Genomic DNA, 22,689 nt, shown 5'->3' with positions numbered 1-22,689 from the left:
GATAACAATCCGGTACCGTACTGTAGCTAAGTAACCTAATTTTAACGGCTTAAATATTTTCACGACTAGTAATTACGCTTTACTAATAGGTTAAAGTTAGGTTTCAAGTCTTTGTTCTTCAGTATTTTGGTCTGGCGACAAAATTATCCGTATCGTCATTTCGGTCCAGGTAATCTCTTTTGGCAATGTTTAATTGATCTATAATTTTCTTTCTATTTTCGACATCAAGTGAGTTACATTTAGAATTCTTATCAGTTTGGTCGTCGGACCACATTTTCCTGTTTCCGTATTTGTCATTTATAAACTTTTGCGACAGTGTAATTCTTTTCGAAGGGGATGCTTTAGGAGACTTTTTGCTATCGCTCGTTTCCGTGGTGTGCCCGAGATATTCACTCAGTATAGTACTAACGGGTTCGGGTGGAGGGTTTGTTTTGGAAAGGTCGAGGCTAGATCTTTTACTCCTCCAGTAGGACTGGCTGAGGGAGTTCCGTGGCTTCGGAGGCTCCGCGCCCGCGCCTTTGTCGGCGCGCGCCGGCGGGCTCGGGGAGCGACTGTCGTCACTGGAGTGTGATAGATATTGTCTCGCTTGAGAACGATATTTTTGTCGCATTTTTCTCTTTTGGCTATAAAACGGATCTTTTTCGCTTTGCTTTTTGTATTGGGCAGCTGGCCGGTTGACTCCCCACTTAGGACGATTTTCTAAATCTTTCTTATACCTATCGTCTGAACGGAAAGACCGATCTTTTTTCACACAATTATGAGGCCTTTCTTGCGGCGCATTTTCATCAATGTTGGAATAATCTTTGTCAAAGTTTCTTTCAACTTCATCAGTTTCAGTATTCCGATCTTTTGTGGATTTGTACATACTCACATCAGTTTGGGTAGCGACATCCCTCGTTCTCAGAGAACGATATTTCTTAGGTGTTAAAATTTTACTTGATTCTGGAGATTCACTAAGGTTACCAATAGTGTTCATCGAGACATTATAAAAGTTGTTGTTCAGGTTCTGCGGAACCAGAACAGCAAGTTGTATACCATTTGCTTGGCCGCTGACGATTTCGCCGTTTCCATTTATACCAATGGGTACAATATTAAACCTGTTATCCGCGAGAGCTAAGGGTGGAACACTATGAATAAATAAATTCAAATTCCCTGGACCGACTGAGCGGGGCGAGTTAAATCCTGTACTAGTTTGATGCGAATCACAGTCCTGTTTTTGGCTCTTTGCTGAATGTACATCATACGTTCTGTCTGTTTTTGTTGGACTGATTGTTTCAGTAACTTGGTGTGTTGTTTCATTTATAGTATTCTCTTCTATCTTTGGTTTTGTTTCTATGGTATCACGTCTAGGCCTAGGTTCAAGAGGAATGCTTTGATTGATCATTTGCTTATGAGAGATGAATCTCTTTTCTTTTTCTTGTTTCGCTTTTCTTTCTGCATCCTCAAGGGCTTTCTTGAGTGCCTCCAATTTACGTTGCTCTTGGAGTTGTTTTTCTTCGTGTCTTCGTCTTTCTTCTTCTACTCTCATTTTGTCCTGTTCTTGCTGTCTCTGAATGCGTAATTCTTCTAATCTTTCTTCTCTCAATTTCATTTCTCTTTCTTCTTGCCGGCGTTTTTCTCTATCTTCTAACTGACTTAATATAGCTGATTGCAGCTCTAGCGCTTTGATTCGTTTATTTTCACGCTGAGCTTTTATTTCTGGTTCTAATGGGACATTTTGCCCTCTTAGAAATGTTCTGAAAAAAAGGTTAATGATATCAATATCCTCGCTGGCGACTTTTGCTTAGGTACTCTTAATATCTCGTACTAACCTTCCTTCATCGCTGCCATTACAAGATGACCTGTCACAGTCGAATCCTGAATTAGTCGAACTTCTTTGGTCAATGACTAGAACTTCTGCAGTGTTATCAATCATATTTAAACCACGCTCTACCCATGATGGGGTGCCTTTCTTTTGATTTTGCATCTGAATAAAAATATAATGAGGTCAGATTATTTATCAGAAACATTTAGAAAAATGTTAATAAAAATAGAAAACCATTTAATTTTAATGTATATAAATTGAAAAGCTTGAGAGAACATAAAACATAAAAAGATATTTAGTGTGAAAACGCATTCTTCGAAACATCGAACTCCAATCATCACGATTCAAATGGTTCAACAGGTAGGTACTTCAAACCAAAGATTCATGGTACCTTTGTTTTCTGTACTAGCTTAATTACTATGTGGTGTTCCATAAATTCCATAATCAATAAAGAGTCTTTCTATTGCACTGACTTGCGGCAGCCGTGCATTAGGTGCCGTGGGTTCCCAAAGGCGTCCTGTGGCGACGCCGCGGTCGCCCCAGCGCGGCCGACCCTCCTCCGCGGTTGAGGTCCGGGGGCTGCGACCGGACCACGGACCGTCTGCGCCGTTTCTGCCACCACTGGGAGGTCGGTTCCTAATACGAAATGATTTAGTTGTTGAGTGTGAACTTGGGGGATATAGAGACGCCATGGAGCGTGATGGAGGAACTGAAGTTGACGATGGGATAAGTTTATCAGACGCTACAACACTGAAAAACTGGCCAGCGCAAGTTAAATAGAATGGATTAAGTAGTATCATTCACAAATTAACTTCAAATTAATGCATAAACTAAGTACATAGTTACGAAGTATAAATTAATTGTATCATTTCATTCTTCCCACAGTTTTATCCTATGTTTCTTATTGACTGCACAATAATCTACGCATCCTGTCCTTTGTGTCTACGCCTAGAGCTTATAGTTTCCGTACCTGTCTGCTTTAGCGTCGTGCTGCCAGGCTGCTACAGGGTTACAACCACTTTTGTCGTGCCCCCTGCCCTGCGGCCTGCTGTTCATATGATTGACGGTTTCGCTCCCGTAGCCCGACGTATCGCCTTCACCATCCTCATCGTAGAAAGCGAATCTCTTCGCACTCGGAATATTCCTGTTTAACACTTCCTTTGTTCTCTTAATGTCATCTTTACTAACTGCCTTATTCTCAGGGTCGATGTGATGGATCGGGGGCAAGCTGGGACTTCTCTGATGGCTGGACTCCTGATACTCATAGGACGATTGTTTATGGAGCTCCAAAGTACTCGCAAACTGATTTCGCACTTGCCCTCGGTTCGTGTAACGCTCTCCGGTGCTCCACGGTAGATAAAGGTGAGACATTTCCTCTGAAAAAGAAAGAAAAACGATATCATTATATGAAAGTTATGTTTTAAAACAGGAAATATAGAAAAGTTACCTTCCATGTCAGCAGTCGAAAGTCAACTATTTCAAGTAGGTACCTACGTAACCATACTCCTCGTAAAAAATCTATTGAAACTTTCCCCTACGTTTTATTCACAAAGGGTTTTTTTAAGTTTTGTCGATATTCATTGAAGAAAAACAATTTTCAGTGTCTGCCTGTAAAGGAAACACGATTCATCCTTATATATGCTTGCACGCCTAGTACGGCACGGTACGGGCCCAGAGTTATTCAAAAGGATGATCCGCTTGAATCGATCGGTTGAAGGGGATGTCGAAACCTTCAAGCCTTCTCATTATGCATACATGTAGTAAAATACTTTGAAAACTATACTGTTTCTTTGGCACATTTGTTTTATTCTATACGAGTTGGTATTTGTTGGACTTTCACGTGCTACAGTTAACGCACAACGCACTTATTGACGTCGATGCAAGCAATTAAACCTACAGCGACGCAGCGGCTTTCAAAAGTGAGGTATTTTCATTACAGAAGTAAGTACTTACACTTACGTAAATTTATGCTTAGCATGGTAAGCCGACTGTAAATATAAAATTCGTAATAAAGATTAAGAAGTCTGCTTTGATTTAATAATGATTAACCCACTGTTTTGGTAAATTACAGGGGTTTAAATTAATCAGAAAACAATAACAATGCGGTGTTGCCGGTAAATCTACCCTAATTTGTATATATATATATATATATATATATATATATATATATATACTCAGAATGTCAGAAACGGCTCCAACGAATTCGATAAAATTTGGAATGTAGGGGTTTTCGGGGATGACAAATCGATCTAGCTTGGTCTTATCTCTGGGAAATCGCTTACTATCGAGTTGTAGCCCGAGCCAAGCTCGGTCGCCCAGGTACTTCACTGTTAAATATAAAAAACCTAGTTCATAAAACTGACCAGACCATGTGTTAATAAATCAAAATTAGAACTTAATTTTCTTACAAGAGATAAATAAAGTGCAATGTAACAGTAAAATACCTAAATTAAGTCATGTAGTTACTTAAATCTTTTTTCTGTGTATTTGCATTTTTATTTTTATTTTTATGTGCAATAAAGAGTTAACATACAGGTATTCATGATCGATTCACACAATGGCGTGACATTCAACAACTGAAAACCTGTATAAACGTCCAACGTATCAAGTTTTTAATTAGATCTCGTTGATTATAGTGTAGATTTCACTGTTAGGCGTTAATTATTTAGTTTCGACAGTAGGTATGTCTTTATTTACGATTATGTCATGTAACCAGTAATTTACCCCAGTAGAGTGCTGGGGCATGCAAGCGTGCCGCGATGCTTCGTGGACCTCGCGCTGCGTGCAATAATTTTAATCAATGGAAACAGGCTCATATGCGTAGCGTACGCAGTAGGTAGGTTAGGTAGGTACACGTACCTATTATGTAATGAATAGAATAAAATCACGTTTTTGCACAAGAGAACTGTCACATTGATCGTAAATAATCTAAAGTAGTTTGTTTTACAAGTGTTGGAGGAGTGGCATTTGATTTCAGTATGTATTTATTTATTCCCACACCTTTTCCAAACAATTATAAAAAACCGGCCAAGAGTCTGTCAGACACGCCCAAAATAGGGTTCCGTAGCCATTACGAACAAAATTAGTAAAAATTTTCTAACGATTTTGTATTTTATACGGACTCTTCCAAGTTTAGGTATATTTTATACCTTAGGCTGCTATTTAAGAGTAAAACTACTAAATTCTCAAGCAAACTTAGCCGTTACTTATAGTTTTCCTTCAAAGTTTGATATACTGACTACTTACTACCATCCTGATTTTTTTCAAATTTTTCCACCCACCGGTTTAGATTTTAGACCTATCCAATGATACCCCACACTACGGGGTTGGACGAGGAAAAAAAATCACCCACACTTTACGTCTATGGGAGGTAGAGGTACCCTAAAAAATTTTTTTTTTAAGTTTTTTTATTGTACGAAGAGTTTTTTTGAGCCAAGCCGCGGACGGACGGACAGATATGGCGAAACTATAAGGGTTTCGTATTTGCCATTTTGGCTCCGGGACCCTAAAAATGATGCCCTGTTGGGGCGTGGCAATTATTAAATTAATTACATTTACTTCAGATTTATGTGAAGTTTCAAATTTGAGTGGGCCCGCCTACTGTGGGACGTATACTCGTAGGTACAGCAAGGCTACTACGAAACTCGAAGTTCGTGTCGTGCAGTCCCTCTGACACTTATACTATTTAATACGAGAGCGAGAGGGACCGCACGACACGAACTTCGAGTTTCGTAGTAGCCCTGCAGGATTCCCACGGTTATTCCACATTAGGGTGGAGCGTCTATGTATGGAAAAAAAAGTTGTTTAATCAAAAACTTACATACGGACTAGTTTCTTACATAAATATTTTAATATTATTTTTTCGACATATGTTTTAGCTAGGGTTGCCACCTTTTTTTAGGGCGAATAAAGTATTTTTTCATTTTAGAAGGACAAAAATAAAGTACACAGAATAAAAAAAGAGTATTTATTATTTCTCCTTAAAAGTGGATACCAGTTTATTTAGTCTCATAAGTACTCATAACCAGTAACGAGCCAGTAAGAATAAGTTTTACGTTAATAGAGTATTTTAGCGTACTTTATTGGTGTCGTAGATTATAAAGTACGCCTACATGAAAAAGAGGACAATACTCTATTTTAGAGTACGGGTGGTAACCCTAGTTTTAGCCCTCTACCTTACCTGGAAGATTTTGATTCTTGTATGAAAAATTCGTAATTTCACATAAAAATAAATAAATATTTTTTATGCTGAAAAGTGACAGGACATGAGCTTCAATCAAAAATTGTATCAATACATACAATTTCGTGTTACAAGTCACATTTAAACATACTTAAATGAAAATTGGTGGTATTGGTTGTTTTGGCAGTCTATTTAATTTATAATTTTGGTACATTTAGTGCGTTACAAAGGCGTTTTACTTAAACTAAGGTATATTTTGAATAAGATGACAACATAATATTAGGTAAAAACACAGTATTTTACGGAATTTAACATAACAGATTTTTTCCAATCTTATGGTAGTAGAGGGCTCAAAGTAGGTTTGAATATTATTATTTTTATTTTTCTCATAAACCATTGAGCAGATTGCAACTTTTTAGCACTATTCAGCATTCAAAATAAAATAAAACTTCGCTCCACCCTATTCCACATGACGGGAAAGTAGCATTCGATTCCCGATTTTGACAGGGTATTATTCAACAGGAACCTCTCAGCGCTAAATTAACAATGATTTGGGAACAGTAAAATTATTGCAGCAAGACAATGCCCTCGGCAACATTACTTTTTCTGGTACTTACCTACCAAGCTCTACATTCAATCAATTTAGGGCACGTTCACGATAGTGAGTGAGGTGTTAATGACCTACCGACGGGCCCAGCGGCTGTATTTTGGCTTGGGTACAAGCATAATGACTGCTGAAATAGGCCAATTTAGTAAATTTGTTTGTTTATAAATCTTATTATTTGCGGCAAATAAGTTTGCTTCAATAAAGTTCATTGTTCGAGGATATATATATCCGATATATATCAAATGATTTTTTTATGATATATATCAATACAAAAATTTATTTAAAAATTTGATATTGTAATTTTTGGCTAGGTTTTGGCCTTTGTTAATGTATTTCTACTTCCCAAATGTAGATGGCGTTGGCATAGTTAAAAGATACTCTATAGATAATTATTGAATGGAATGTGAATGTCGTGTAAACTTGTCGACACACCTTGGTGAACACCATTCCGGTGACGTACGTAGTGTAAAAGTCTGGCGCCACTACTTATTCTGTGGTCTGGTGTTAGTTGTTTCGATTCCCACCGTACGGTGCGCTGCCTTTCTTCATCGATGAGTATGATAGCCTCTCATTGTGAGAGCGATTTAAAAAGTAAAATAACGGAAAATAAATGAAAAACAGCAGCCGGCCAGTAATAATGGCATATTTTGTTTGCGCGGTCACGCTCTCGCGCACACCGGCTAACGAGCGCCTTGTTTTACTTTTATTTAACGCTACAATAATTTAATTTATTTAATTGTACCCGGAAATGGTAATCATCCTTCGCTTTGTGTAATCTGAGATGTTTGAGCTATCTATACGGACGGATACATCAATGTCATTAGATAACATCTACTAAAGTTGCGAAATTGCATAATTTAATGAGCTGGTAAGTGACTTATTTAAAAAAGATCTGCGGTAATTGTTGCTTTTAGCACGCCTAATTATGAATTAATATAAACATGGTACCGACTTCTCTAATTTAGTTAAAACTAACGGGGCCTATATACGCACTATCGATTAATTGACGCACGAGTCGACGTCAAATAACAGTACCTAACGTTATGTTTGCAATGACGATATTTCGTGCAGTTTATTTTGAAAGCGGTCAGAAAATGTTATTGATCGAACTAATTAAACTATTGATTGAAACTGTTTAACTATTTTAAAATAAATTGCTTAACTTTGTACCTACAGTACAGTTTTTCTATTGTAGTAATGTATACCTACATATTTAATATGCCTACTCGCAATGGCCGTGGTAGACTAAAAGGACGGAGGTCGTTGGTCAGTTGATGTGCTGACCCATGGCCTTGAAACGCTCACCACGAGGGGTGCGTGTCGCTGCTCCTACCACTGCCCAGCCCTGGCATTGTCACGTTCGATTCTATACTGTTAAACGCTTAGCCCACCTTGTATTGTGTCCATATCCGCCTGTTAGGAAATCGATTGTGATGAATTGATTGTCAATTTGAGGGTCTTTCTATTTCCACAAGTGGGTGGACCTTGTACTAATTTCACACAATGTAATTTGTTTATGCTGTGTACGTAAAATTAATTCGAGTCGTTTGCAAACGTGCGTGGCGTGATCGTATGAAATATTGAATTTCATTGCCGTTTCTATTTTGTCAGTTTCGTAATATTTTTTCCTAAGCACACTTTCAAAATGACTGCGCAACCTAGGTTAGGTATAAAGTAAAGACAATGTGATGTTTTGAATAACTAAGCCTTACACAGTCTCTAACCTACTTGCCCACATCTGGCATAGGTACGATTATGATCGTAAGTCGGTAGCTAACAAGGAAAACATGAAGCGCTTCTTCGTTTGGATATGCGGGCCGCGGGCCATGCAAGTCATCGCACGACATAGAGGATGCAGTAGAGTTGGGTCGGTCGGTACCAAATACTCATCAGACCGGACGCCGGTCCACTTTTGTATATCAAGTGTATTTATGTATAATGTTACAGTTAAAAATTTGTCCTATCAGCACAGTAAGTAGGTATTTAAAAAAAAACCGTGGTAAGACCTCTTATTACCCGACTGCGAAGAAGGAGGGTTATATATATTTTTTGACGACTATAATGACTTTACCCACTAGAATACTTAGTTTTAATTTAATTGAAATAACTGTACTTGAGGTACGCGATTGCCGTCTATGAAATTATAGATGGTGGAACCAAATAAATTAAGGCAAAACCTTTAAGTCTTATTTTACTATTGTAGTACATTGTTTTTTGTATCTGAGGATAAAAACGTTCCTTCAATTGACATCATGATGCTAGAGTACCTATTGACACAAGTGTGTTACAGTTTAGGTGCCTACTTATTCGGTCAAAGAGAACATTAGTCATACAAAAACATTGTTACTATTAATTTTCTTAATAACTTAGTTTGCTTACTTATTTACCAAAAAAACGATGTAAAATTCACGTTGCGAATCACTACCTAGTACCTACTCTACTTGACTGATACGAGTAGGTAGGGCCCAAAAGCAGGTCATCATCATCATCCCAGCCTATATACGTCCCACTGCTGGGCACAGGCCTCCTCTCAGAACAAGAGGGCTTGGGCCATAGTTCCCACGCGGGCCCAGTGCGGATTGGGAACTTCGCAAAAGCAGGTGTCTACCGTGAATCTATAGTTGGCTAGTAGTCTGCCACTAATATAAATAGGGTATTAAAAAGCTAAGATGCTTGCCTTTAGGCAAGGGAAGGAGGCCTATGACCAACAATGGACGTCCTACGGTGGAGATGATGATGATGATTAAAAAGCAGTATGAGTAAAAAATCAGTGAACACAGGTGAGGAGGGCTTTTCCCAGCAGTGGGACGTACCTATATCAAGTGCAGTGCAGTACAATCAAGTTTTTGTGTTGATGGAATCATCGAAGTTATTAATTATGAATCGAATTGCCAAAAGAAATACTAGAGAGCAATACGAATGTAACATTAGATTATCATATCTATAATGGAAATTAAATACATGAAAACCAAGTAGGTATTTCAGCTAAATAGATGTTATTAAATTAATCTCGTAGGTACATACCGACTAACGCCGTTAGATTTCAAAATCCGCTCTAATTTATTGTACGCGTGTCTAGCAGATAGTAGCAGATTTATCACCGAGACGCGATAGACATAAAAACTCGTAACCATAACCGTGAATTTGTTGCAAAATCGTAGCGTGATGCACCGCGCGGCTGCGGGCCGCGACTACGGCCGGGCCGGACGCTACGCACCTCTCTCCCGAGCCCACTGCTGCTGCTTCTGTTGCACGAGCGACCCCTTGCTCGCCTGCACGCTCAGCATCGCACTCCACTATACATTACACTTTCTAATGCTGTATTGCACACACGTTGCGCTCCCTACAACCGCAGTTACGGTGCACCGGCTAATGAGTGCTCCGGAGTGATGTTTAAAAATGGACGCGCGCGCGCCGGCGTCGCGGTTCGCTTCTCGCCACGCGCCGCCCGCCTGCCCGGTCGCGGCTGCTGCGGGACACTCGGCCTTCCATCCCGTCCCGACTGCTATTAACAGTACTGACTGCAAGCCGACTCGGCTTATTACGGGCGCCACATAATTACAACGAAATTACGGGTCGTACAATACGTCTTATCTAGATCTTCGTTAAACCGTTTCAGCGGCCGTCACGCGACTGCGAGCGTTTCAGAGAAAAGCCTCTGAAAAGCCGCCGGTCGATACTAGTAGCCATGGTGACGTTATGTTTCACGTGCTCACCAGGACTTTGTGGTTTTCACCCATTTGCATTTTAGGCCACGAGACGACGCGAAAATTGTTATGGGGTGAGATTAATTACCCGCCTCGTTGTATGGCGGCCATTTGTTGTTTGTATTTGAATAACTTAACATTTTCACTCGCCAGTCTTGTGAGAACCGTAACTTAACGCACCACGTCTCTGAGGACACTTGGTTGAAAGTAAGATTAATGTAATATGTAGAGTAGGTATCCAACCACATGCTTATTAGCATTCAAGACAAACAATAAGAATGACGCAGAAAGAAAGTAGGTAGATTCTTAAATAATTATTAAGTTTGAACGAACAAAGAATCATCGATACGATTGGGCATTCAAGCGATTCTTTCCCCCTTATTCATAAACGACAATCAAACCTATTTTGGTTAAAATGCCTCTAAAATTCGTTTGTCCTTATCTGTCACTTCGACATTTGTATTTTTTAGAAAGGGACAAAGCATTTGTTAGGGTAGGCATATCAGTCATGATATATAATAAAATATATATAATAATTTCGTGACATGCATAACTTATTTTATTTTTTTTCTTTTATCCATTGTTCTCATGTTTGTCACGAATAAATATTTTTTCTTTTCTTTATTTCTTTAAAATGAATAAATGCTAAATTATGTGGCGGTGAGCGAGCGAAGCGACCGAGCAAGACGAGACTAGGCAGAAGCGACTTGGATAGGTTAGGTTCAGATAGAGGGGTAAAGCGGTACAGTCAGCATCAGATATATCGTAGCTGCTACGATATATTTGATGCTGACTGTACAAACAGGCGGTTGCGGGTCAGAGGGGGACTCTGGCATGTAAAAAACAAACAATCCTACGAAAAAAAATGAATATTTGATACTTGGATAGGCGAAGCCCCCCGCAATAAAGAAAACCCAGGTAACGTGATTGCTGAACTATAGGTTATGTTCAACCCCTGTGGCTTATTGATGCAGTTGAGATGGATTCTTACATTCCTTGAGAGTCCCATGTCCATCTTTCACCCATATAATTTTATTATTTGGACCTTCAACAATAAGTACACAGTTGAAAAAGAAAAAAATATTGAAAAGAAGTCTCAAAAGGTCGCAGACGCTTAAGGCCCTAGTACGCCTTTTCATAATAAATTTTTGCTACGATTTCTTAGTGATGTATGGGATGTCAACATGACATTAGTAGCACAAAGGTCCATCCTGGTACAGTCAAGGGCAAAGATATCGACACGGCCAAAGTTGCAAAAATATGTATACACGGTCTTAATGTTAAGTGCATAAAGTCGTGTATACATATTTTTGTAACTTTGGCAGTGTCGATATCTTTGCCCTTGACTGTACGTGATTCAGTTTCCTCTACTGTACAGATGTATAATGGCAATCTTTGTATCAAGGTCCATGGTTTTAGTTATATCCATAGAATTCGGTAGCTGCTCCGTAGCCATACCCAGATAAGTAAAAAAAAAAAACATATCGACAATCGAGATGCCTGGATGAATGCACGGGAGTTACAGCCACAGTTAAAACAGCAAAATATTCTTAACTTATTTATTTCTTATAACCAAATGTAATTGGATCACAAAAATTAAAACTAACTTAAAACGCGTATCTTGTCCTAATATCTTCTAGTTTCTTGGAGACTTCAGCGGGCGTTCGCTCTAGATCGCCTGCGATGGCCTTTTGTTTCGCAGGCTCCAGAGAGTTGAATTGCTCGCAGAGATCGCCGTCTATCACATTCTGAAACGAGGAATAGGAAATTAATATTGACATTGAATGCAAGATACGAATACATATCTAGTATTAAAGAGGAGTATGTTCATTCCATGTACTACGGGGACACCGATAGCGGCGGCCCCGACTCTCAGGAGTGCGGTCGGCGCGCGCCCCGCGACGCCGCCATAACGACGGGCCTTCGCGACGCCTCGCGCAGACCTTGCTCTACCCACGGTGTAACACAGGTACCCGCGACAGACGGGAAACTGTTGACTAACCGTGGATTTACTAACTACAGCAAAATCCTACCCAACAGCACGAGTAGCATTACAGAGGCATTAAACAGGACTTATTATTAGACTATCAGGTTTCCATATCCTATTTGATAGATACTGGCACCTTTTTTTAACCCTTAAAGTTTTTAAAACCGCAGTCGCCTTAAAAATACTAAATAAAAAGAAGAAAACAAGTCGAGTAGGCTAGAACTTTGTTAAGTAGCTAACAGTCGGGACCTATTAGGTAAGAATTTTTGAGCATTACAATTTAAATGGGTCCCCGACTGTTGAACTTGAAGTTAGCTACTTAACAAAGTTCTAGCCGACTAGACTTGTTTTCTTCTTTTTAGTATTTTTAAGGCAGTAGTTTTTTGATTTTTTTAATGAATTGTTTTATTTCACACTTTTCTGTGAAATTGGTATATTAAAACTATTATAAGCCATATATATTTAGAACGGGCTAATTATTAGCTTTCATTTGATATGCCTCTAGGTTGGCAAGGCATACCCCAGGTGTCTATGGGCGGTGCTGATCTCTTACCATCAGGAACTTGCTCGTTTGCCATCCAGTCGAACAAAAAAAAAAATACCCCACTCGATAGGTTTAAATAAAAAACATTTTTTGAAAACTTACAATTCGGCGCCAAAAATCCGCAGTTTTTATTTTTTAAGGATTTCATGTACCCAGGTGTCACTCGCGTCATTAAGACGAATCCAATGACGTATCATTTATCAAAATAAACATACATACATACGCGTCAAACACATAACCCTCCTTCGCAGTCGGGTAAAAAGGTAGAGCACATGCAATGACTTGGAAATTGAACCTTATTGTATTCTATATTATAATATGTATAAAATTCTTCAAAAATTGCGTTACGAATTACTTGAACGCCCCCTTCTGATTTTGAAAGGATGCCTGTGCCTTGCAGTGGGACATATATAGGTCGCGATGACGACTATATCTGTGTCCTCGTAATTACCAAAATGTGAACATACCTTGACTGGGTAATAATAACTCCGGAAGGAAAGGTGGTCACGTCCGCAGAGGGGCGAATTCTCGCTCCGCATGTGCATCTCGAGATGTTGGAAGAAGTCGTGATCTTCCCGCGACGTGAACGGCAGCAGCGCGCCCAGCGTGCCCGAGACTGTCGCGTACAGTAGCGCCTCGGAACCGCCAGGAATGAGTGTCGCTCGCTGGAGAGACGTGACTGTTTCACCCACGTGAAAATTCACTACGATCTCTCCCTTTTGTGACGCGCCGTTAAGGAGACCTGCAAAAGATCAGTTATGAAAAATTGCCTTGCAATTGCAAATGGGTGATGTGTTGGAATAAGATGCTCAGAATAGTTTTAGGTAGAATCATTTAAGTTCATTAGTCTAGCATGTGAAATTTAATATCATCATTTACAATTGTGAATTATTATGCCAGTGGTTCATTAAAGTTCAGTGGCTTACCTCGGTCCCATAAGGCTTTGTTCCCAGTAGGGTCTTCATCAACATCATCAGATACAGACTGCGGCAGTCTCACAACAGCGATATTGCCGAATTTGTCAGACATTGCTATCGTGTCGTAATCCAACAAGCAGCTGTTAGTTATCCATCTCGGGTTGGTGTCGTCCGCAAAGATGATCAACTGGTTCTCCCTCTTTTTGTATTTCACACAGAACACAGATTCCTGGACATCGCAGACGAAGATCCTCTGGCCGATGGTCTTGATGTCTGCTATGAGATTGGGGATATGTCTATTCTCGCACTTGCGGAGGAGTTTTCTTCTGCCGATGTCATACATTCTGAGCATGCGGCCGACGCCAACGAGCAGTTTCCCGTTGAAGGCGGCCAAGGCGCCGGGGTACTCGTCGATAGGGGTCTTGTGGACCAGTTCTAGTTTGCCGCTGGTGCCGTATATCTTGTAGACGTGGAGGCTACCCTCGCTGCAGGCGCGCGGCGACAGCACGAGGTCCTTGGCCACGCCCACCACTAGATGAGGCTGCGCGTGCTCGTGGTGCGCGGCCCAGCGGACCACGCACAGCGACACGGCGGCCTCGTTCTGCTCCAGCGGCAGCCGCGCCACCGTGCCCGGCGCGCCGCCGCCCGACCCCATGTCTACCACGCGGATCTGGGACGCCCACATGCCTGCACAAACGTCAACCAGTCAAATATTTGCTCAATCATTGGTGTATTCCCACTATTCCCAGTATTCATTCATAAAGGACGTTTCATAAGAGCTGGCATGAATAAATGAAAATGTATGTAGGCTTTTTAGTAGGGATGGGCCAAAATTTGTTTTACATTCGGTTTAACCGAATCTCGGCAGCTTCAGCCGAACTTCGGCATTGGCCGGAATTCGGTTTAAATGCCGAACGTTCGGCACCAGAAAAAAGAACCTACTTGGTACTATTTCTACTGAAATTAATAGAAAACATGTCTGTCATATCAGTAAAATATGCAGCCAAAATTAAATACTGTGTTGGTGTGCAATAAAGAGTTATTGTATTGTATTGTAAACTTAGTACCTATTCTTTTATAAACACCTTGATTACAATTGGTAAATCTAACTAAAAAAAAAATTTTTTTTTTAAATAAAAACTTCATAGTGAACCATCAAATCTACCCTTTCTACCATATATTTTACCTGCTTACAGCTAATATTTTTTATTGTGGAATAATGAAGTATTATGTATTTTTTTTACAAAATATTAATAGGCCCCTGTATGAGAATGGTACTTATACAGTGACAAACAATCATTACTCTTAAGATTGTTTTTTTTGGAATGTTTTTGTATTTTTTATTTCAATTCCAAATTTTTACTGTTACGGTCATCCCGTAAAACCTAAATTAACAGAAAAATAATATTTTTCTGTGCATCTTTATTTCAGTTTGTATTTTCAACATTACTCTTGTCTTACATTCGTGCCAGCTTTTGTGAATCAACCTATATCAATTGATAACATATCATAACTACCAATAAATACTGAGAACACGATCAATACTTGCTTCACTATGCTAATTTAAAGTAGCACACTGAGCAAGAATCACTTTTAGTAACAAACAAAATAAGTACTCTTGTGATAAAAAAAATGTTCCCCTGGCTTGAATCAAATGACTTATGTTAAGATCATCTGGGATTAACGCCGAGATTAATATAGCCACATCCGATTAGAGACAGCGTGCTCGAAGACATCTTCTGCTCTTGCCCAGAGAATGTGGCAAAAAAACAGAATCTTTAAAAATTTACCTGCTCCTGCTTTTGGGGACGCGAAGACGTTTTCTGGTAATACGTCTGACAGGAAAGCGTCCGCCATCTCATTGGCAAGTTGTTGTTCCTCCGGCCCACCGCCAGCTGCCGCTTCACGCATTTCTTGTGCCATTTGAACCCTGTAAAAAAAAAAATATATATTTTTCAAGAAAACTTAAAAAGTAGTTTTGACACGAAATATTTTTATAAGGATGTCAGTACTGCAGGGATATCCACATTGAATTCAGGTTTGTGTGTTAGTTGTCATCATTCAAATTGCAAATTGGTGTGTACAGGGTAGTAGTGAGCAAGAAAAAGTTACCTTCTCTGTTTCTTCATCTCTTCAGTGTAAGAATTATGATCAGTTTCTAGTATGATGATGTGATTAGTATCATTGTTGATAACGAACTTCCGCGGCGTGTACTCCAAGGGTAAGTAAGTCTGATTGAATACTGCGCCTAACTTCTCCAGTGCCAAAATTCTTAAAGTATTTGATGAGATCGCCACAATACCCTCGGCACATTGTTCTAAAACAAAAATAGGTCTGTGATAATGATAAAATGCTAGCTAAAAAGCAAGTCATTTTAGTTAATTTGGTAAGTTTGTCCACGGCATGGTTTTGCCGCCTTCACGGCCTGAGCGACTCCAGCTTGGCTATGGAATATGCCGAGTGCCAACCTCCCTAACGGGGGCCGGCCTGCTCTGCGACGTTGTGGGCTTGTCACTGCATGCGGCAGCTACGCACCACCCTCGCTCGGCCACGCCCGAAGGCACGGCCGCGCAAACACGTCGTGGAAATTATTAAATATATTTAGCAAAATACTATACCTGAGCTGAATCCCGCAGCATACTCTAGGCATTCGTAGGAGAGGGGAGTCAGGTGGAATCTGTTCTGGTAGTGGTATCCGAGCCATGTTCTTGAAGACACGGCGAGCACGGCTTCCGCTGCTTGCACTCTTACTTTGAACAGCTTTACTGGCCTCGAACCCAGATATCTGTCACAAAGAATTATACAATATGAAACAGGGCTTTGGAACAATGGCCAGTTACATTGTTTAATGTTTTCTCAGATCTGGTTAAGTACTCGTCAAAGTTTTTCAGATGAAACACGGAGCGAAATTGTTTACATCATAGAAGGTATACATTTTTCTGCAAATTCCCAATTGTTGATCAAACAAGTGATGTTTACCTTGTCCTGGTATCAGCCAAGTCTCCACTGACAGAATCCAATGTGGTTCTTAGTAAAACACCATTGCTGAGGCCGATGTTCAGATGAAGGGCAGACTTAGCTCCAGATTCAAAAGGTTGTTCCACTATACAGAGAGACTCAGCACCCGCCGGCAGTGCTTGCATGGACCGTGGCGCCAGACAATCCTGTAGACAAAAACAGTTTGTTAGAAACTAGTTTTGAGCTAAGGTAATGTTAATCATGGAAAAAATTATCAGAAAAGATTGAATAACGCATTTTAGGTTGTTGTAATCACAAGAAATCAGTGGTGTCCTGGAATCATCATTTGATTTTTTTTTTGCTGCTAATAAATACCCATACACAAAAGATAAACGAAAAAATTACCGATGGATCCAGGGATATTATTCTGACGGTATTATCGTTCAGTCCCACAGCCAAGAACCAAGCTCTTTGTTCTCCTGTGGCCACAGAGCCAAGCGCCATACAAGATACGTCAGAAGACAGTTTTTTCCTCTCGGTATATTCATTCAATTGGCCAGTCTGAAATAAAGTGAAAGAATTAGACAGAATTCTTAGTAGCTTCAATTAAATAATATTTATTATTGAAAGTTTGTCCACGGCATGGTTTTGCCGCCTTCACGGCCTGAGCGGCTCCAGCTTGGCTATGGAATATGCCGAGTGCCAGCCTCCCTGACGGGGGCCGGCCTGCTCTGCGACGTTGTGGGCTTGTCACTGCATGCGGCAGCTACGCACCACCCTCACTCGGCTACACCCGAAGGCACGGCCTCGCGAACACGTCGGGTACTAACGGAATTCATAGCATCGAGAATGACTTTAGTTACTTACCGGATCCATCTCAAAATAGACAAGTTCACCGCCAGTGAGAGCGATAACCACTTGTCTCTGATTGACCGCGCACTTGACAATGGTTTTCTTGCCGGGAGCCTTCCATTCGTTGACACGCTTGTCTGCGCGGATGTGTCTGATACCGTCGGGATAAACTTGTACAAGCGCGTCGTTACCGAGCGCGTGGCAACTCAGCGTCGGCGTCGTGCCGAGAAAGCCAGAGTCAGTCACTTCCTCCACAGTCTCGCCGATAGACAGCACAAGAGTGGCATTAACGAACGACACAATGATGTATGAATCATATTCCTCTGCAACCAAGAGAAAAACCGGTGATAAGATTGAGACTGAAATTCAGCTGCCTAATTGTCTAATCTTCGAGTGACGGCAGCCTGCATTGAAGACTATGGAGATTCCGATGCCTACCTTTGCGCCTGCAGAGACCATCTCAATGTTCATCGCCCGTAAGGAGATTCTGAAAAGAAAAACCACTGGTGTTTATGTATGACAAACAACCAGGGTTTTATTAGTACTTTGTTGATAAAAAGGAGCATTCATAAGTGGTGTTGGTAGCGTCACAGTATATCAGTAACACGGACCAAAATGTTTAATCATCAAGCTCCTTGACAACTAAAGTATCTTTCCAGATTTTTTTGTAAGCTTTTATTTTCACCTCATATTTGTTTATTTGTTTCAAATTTCGCAAGTTTCACAATGCAAGTAGGTATGGTCAACAATAAAATTTTATCCACAAAAAGAATATTTCAAAAGGTTGTTTGGCAAAAATGTTCAAGAAATGTCAAATTCATATAGTTATGAAAAAAAAAAACCCTAGAAATGTCAAAGCACTTACCATCTTTGTGGCGTCGAACGGTCCATACAGCATTTGGAGAACCGGGCAGTTCAGAAACAGCCATTTCCGCCACTTCCAAACCATGTCTTAACGCTCTGAGAGACGATCTCGGACCACGCCCGCACGCCAAGTAGACTTGAGGAGTATCTTCGCCAGCTAAATCGGCCACATGGCAAGCTATAAAAAATAATCTTATTAATATACATCACCAAACCTACTATACTAATACTGAGTTTGTGAAGATATGTATTAGGATGTTAGATTGTTGGCTGATCAGATTTAGATGAATTTGGCATACAGACAAATGGTTTCTGTGGCTAATATTTCAATTTTAAACAAGAATAGTGGTTGCTGTTGAAGAATATTGAATGACCTGACTTTGAAATAATATACAACTTCTTGTGAACTTTGTCTGCTATCAGATGGAGTTGTCCAAACAAACACTATGCTTAGTGATGGTCGACTTGAGTAAAATAGTTGGGCTTAACTCAAATCAACTCGAGTTGAATTCTCTCCAACTCGAGTTTGAAAGCCAAATGAAACCAACATGAAGTTTGCTGATTATTTGAGACTGCATAAATAATATAAAAAATGAAGGACTTGAAACAAAAATGTCATTTGTTTGTCTGCTCCATTTTTTTAAAACTATTAGTGCAAATGTGAGGGAATAAATTGGTAAAAACTCAAAATCTCTGTTTCATCCAGTTAACTAGAGTTACCTAAATCAAGTTCAACCCGAGCTATGTGACTAGAGTTAAATCGAGTTTTGTTTTTCCCGAGTTGGCACATCACTAACTATGCTTTAAAAATGTTATATCCCTTTATTGCACTAGACAAGATTGTAAACTTTTCTCCTGAAGGCATTTGTTATGCAGACTTAGCTGTGGGGTAAAGCTAGTCATACAGAAAAAGAATTATCAAGCATTCTTACCTAATATAGGAGACAAGGAGTCCAATTCATCAACCAACACTAAGTTCCTGAGAGGTCTTGGCGCGAAAAAAAATGTGTCTCCTTCTTCTAAAGGCATGGCTGAGCTAAATTCTGGCTCATCGTCTTCATCCCCCAAGTGTGCAATTTGATACAGGTAGCTGTAAACAAAAATAGACTTAAAAAAAACAAACATAATTAACAATTTTCACACAATGATTTTTAATGCAATTCAAATGTAAATCCCACATCAGTGTGCACATACCCCACATAAAAAGGTAGGACCTTGGTTCTGGGAGTATTAATATAGCATGTTTTAGTTACAGTGAGGGTGAAATAATTCAATCTCACAGCTCACATGCATTAATATTAGTATCTATACTTACTGGTTGCCAAATTCACAGGCGACAAAGAGAAATCCAGTCTTTAGAACACACATGGCAGTGGCTACTGGCACTGTGTCAAAGTACTTCAATTTAATCTCTGTAACCATATCATCATCAGTTTCTATTGTTATTTTGAAGATATCTCCTTGTTCAGTTTGAGCCAAAAAGAAAAACATGGACTTGGTTTTGTGTGTAGCAGAGCATACAAAGATCATGCCTCTCTCGGGGTCATCTAAGTCATTACGACGGCGTGGGATGGGACATCTGATGTCATGCTGATCTCCCAAATTTTTGTATGTCAAATAGTTCTCTGAACAAATCAGGACACCTGATGGGCCATCATTTCCTCCTGGCACAGTGATCAGAAAGTTAGCATGTTCTTCAAGTGGTTCTGAATATTTTCTCACAACATGGTTAAGACCCAAATCCAATTCGTAGAAAGTCAAAGTCTGTTGAGTCTTCTGAGCAGCTTCACCTGTAGAAAATGTTTCAATTAAAGTAACACATAATATAAACAAGTGTAGGAAAAAAACTGGTTAGATAATCATAAATGGAATATTTAACATCACAGCCATTATGAAACCTCAACCAAAAAAATAATCATTTTATTTATGTTCATAATTGAATAAGGGGTGGATTTGAAATAGTATATTTATGCCATGTTGGCACAGATAACAAATAAATTGTCAACAATTACCTGTAGGGTCTGAGTCTGCCTCTTCATAATCTATTTCAAGGCAAGCAAACATTGGGTTTTCAAAACCTACATCCACTCCCACCATATGATACACCAATGTGTTAGACTTGTGCGCTTCCAGTGGAGAGGAGATGGTCAATCTCGCTTCTGCATCTCTATTTAAAATGTACACAAGTTTCTGTTTTTCTATAGCCCCTATCATAACAGCTCTGCCTTTCGGGTCAATGGCCAGGTACTGTCCAGGCACTATTCTGCGACATCCAGACTTTCCAAATGTCTCTTGATGCACTTTGTCAAGGATATTTTTAGATGGGATATACTCCAGGATCACAATGCGTCCAGAGTCCGAGCCGATGACAATATAATCTGTAACAAGTTTAAAGATTAATAAAAGATTATACTTTTATGATTGGGACCAGCTAATTTGCAGTGGTAGAAATGTGCCAAAACTACATACATCCCAGCTAATCATTGTGATTGCCAAGAGCGACGCGATGGCAAATACTCTATGCATCTAGTTATCCCAATCTTTCGTATTATAGAGAGATGGAGCAAGACGATGCATGTTTCTTAGCACAAATGAAATAACCAACAAAAATTTGGAAAACCCCCGACTTTGTTCCTTCAAAGATCAATATCTCAAAAACGGCTGAACCGATTTTGATGAAACATGTGTAAGAACCATTGCTAAAAGCCCTGATTTTAAATTTAAAAAAAAAAAAAAAAAAGCATTCAAATCGGTCCACCCGTTTAAGCGCAACGGTGCTACAGACAGACAGACAGACACATAGCGGTCAAACTTATAACACCCCTTTTTTGCGTCAGGGGTTAAAAACAGGCCATCCGTTTATACCGTTCTTCGGGTACGGAACCCTAACCTAAAAACGGCATCCTAAACCGCATGGCAAAATAACTAAAAATACAATACACACCAGAAATAGTAAGAAAGAAAGTATTGTTCAGAGAATACTAGGATCCGCAAAGGAATTGAAATGAATCTAAATTCGGTAGGTACTAATTTAGGGCGAGTGGACGCCCCACGTGGTTGCAAAGTTCATTTACCTTTTGTGCCACCAGTAAGCCGAAATGACATCATAGATCGGATAATGCCGAAAATTTCGATCTTCAGCAGTGTATGCACTTTGCCGGTGTTCGGGTCTGGTCGCAGCAACTCCAAGATTTTACCACGAGAAATCACTATCTCCTGCTGCTTCGTGCCCGAGAAGTTCCCATGCACCGCATGGGTAATAGCTGTAGAGCCTTGTAGAGTCAAATTATACAAATACATTTTGAATCATTGACCTCAGCCTGAAACAATAAGGGTAAATTTAACACGTGTAATCGAGAGATCGTCTTCACGTATTATGTTAAGATACAATGTTGAGCTCGTAACTGACGAAAACGAAGGTAAACTTATGTTTTCGAATGGGTGAGCATAGTTTGATATTGCACCCTTAACGACCACGAAAGATATTAATCAATCGCGGAGATACCAAGTGCAAATATTCATCACAAACCTAAATCAAAATGAAAATAATAGATATTAAGCGTTTACCTGAATAAATCTGCAAATGATTGCCGCAATGCGGCTTGATGTATATTTCAAAGTCGTTGGTGCCTCCTCTACAAGCACACGACCGCAAAATGGCGGCCGAATAATGCGCCATCGATTCTAGCTCGGGAACTATGAATGAACTGACACGACCGCTGACCAATCAAATAGAAGCATTTTCCATCATGGCGGAGACTTTTATACCAAGTGTGTTGCCATGTAATCAAAAATTTATAAAGTTTGTTAAGCAGCCCCATCTTGTGGCGAGTAGAAATACTCTTACAGTTAGTAGTCTAGTTTTTCATCATTCTGGTACTGCTATTATACACAAGATGGCACTAAAGCTAAGAACGAATACAGTTTACCTATCTCATTACTAGATGGCAGCACATCGTGAAATATTGTGTTCTGTGATTGAATGGAGATATGGAGAATAGTTTTTTGAGCAGATTGTATTTTTCTTCATAATGCTAGCATATGCTAGCTAAAACTAACTTTTGTTAAGTTAATTCTATTAAGACCAAATCCGGCCTATTGACTTATTATTATGATCTGATCTCTCAACCATGTAGTTGTAAACTCGCGTTATCAAAACGCGCGTTAAGCGCTTGCCATCTGAAGTCTGAAAGTAGCCTAATTTTATGTGAATTAACGTTTTAAATTTATTATGAGCTTTTCGGTGAAAGAAAATACAAAGGAACGTTA

General features: G+C 39.8%; 2 protein-coding genes across 6 annotated transcripts; both read right to left on the bottom strand.

The window, feature by feature from the left end:
* Nucleotides 1-102: 102 nt before the first annotated feature.
* Nucleotides 103-10,487, bottom strand: LOC141430596 (uncharacterized). Of its 4 annotated transcripts, none has more exons than XM_074091378.1 (5): nucleotides 10,387-10,487; nucleotides 2,775-3,180; nucleotides 2,278-2,440; nucleotides 1,812-1,966; nucleotides 103-1,736 (listed from the first exon to the last, which is right to left on the bottom strand). In XM_074091378.1, the coding sequence occupies exons 1-5, from the start codon at nucleotides 10,436-10,438 to the stop codon at nucleotides 119-121; spliced, it is 2,394 nt and encodes a 797-aa protein (XP_073947479.1). In that variant the 5' UTR covers nucleotides 10,439-10,487; the 3' UTR covers nucleotides 103-118. The 4 variants fall into 4 exon arrangements, with proteins under 4 accessions (XP_073947479.1, XP_073947481.1, XP_073947478.1 ...); XM_074091380.1 differs by lacking the exon at nucleotides 10,387-10,487 and adding an exon at nucleotides 10,308-10,328; XM_074091377.1 differs by lacking the exon at nucleotides 10,387-10,487 and adding an exon at nucleotides 9,809-10,289.
* A 1,356-nt stretch (nucleotides 10,488-11,843) lies between these two features.
* Sf3b3 (splicing factor 3b subunit 3) lies at nucleotides 11,844-22,160 on the bottom strand. Of its 2 annotated transcripts, XM_074091369.1 has the most exons (15): nucleotides 21,988-22,160; nucleotides 21,495-21,740; nucleotides 20,433-20,798; nucleotides 19,736-20,210; nucleotides 19,353-19,510; nucleotides 18,422-18,598; nucleotides 17,572-17,879; nucleotides 17,110-17,265; nucleotides 16,726-16,910; nucleotides 16,365-16,531; nucleotides 15,859-16,063; nucleotides 15,537-15,676; nucleotides 13,756-14,433; nucleotides 13,297-13,571; nucleotides 11,844-12,046 (listed from the first exon to the last, which is right to left on the bottom strand). In XM_074091369.1, the coding sequence occupies exons 2-15, from the start codon at nucleotides 21,718-21,720 to the stop codon at nucleotides 11,906-11,908; spliced, it is 3,657 nt and encodes a 1,218-aa protein (XP_073947470.1). In that variant the 5' UTR covers nucleotides 21,721-21,740; nucleotides 21,988-22,160; the 3' UTR covers nucleotides 11,844-11,905. The 2 variants fall into 2 exon arrangements, with proteins under 2 accessions (XP_073947470.1, XP_073947471.1); XM_074091370.1 differs by lacking the exons at nucleotides 11,844-12,046; nucleotides 13,297-13,571; nucleotides 13,756-14,433; ... (3 more) ...; nucleotides 16,726-16,910; nucleotides 17,110-17,265 and adding an exon at nucleotides 17,995-18,043 and having other exon boundaries at nucleotides 17,789-17,879.
* Nucleotides 22,161-22,689: the final 529 nt, after the last annotated feature.

Source organism: Choristoneura fumiferana, chromosome 8 (genome assembly GCF_025370935.1).
Source record: "Choristoneura fumiferana chromosome 8, NRCan_CFum_1, whole genome shotgun sequence".
Lineage (NCBI taxonomy): Eukaryota > Metazoa > Arthropoda > Insecta > Lepidoptera > Tortricidae > Choristoneura > Choristoneura fumiferana.
The sequence above is the reverse complement of the archived record's forward strand: the minus strand, read 5'-3'. Positions and strand labels throughout refer to the sequence as shown.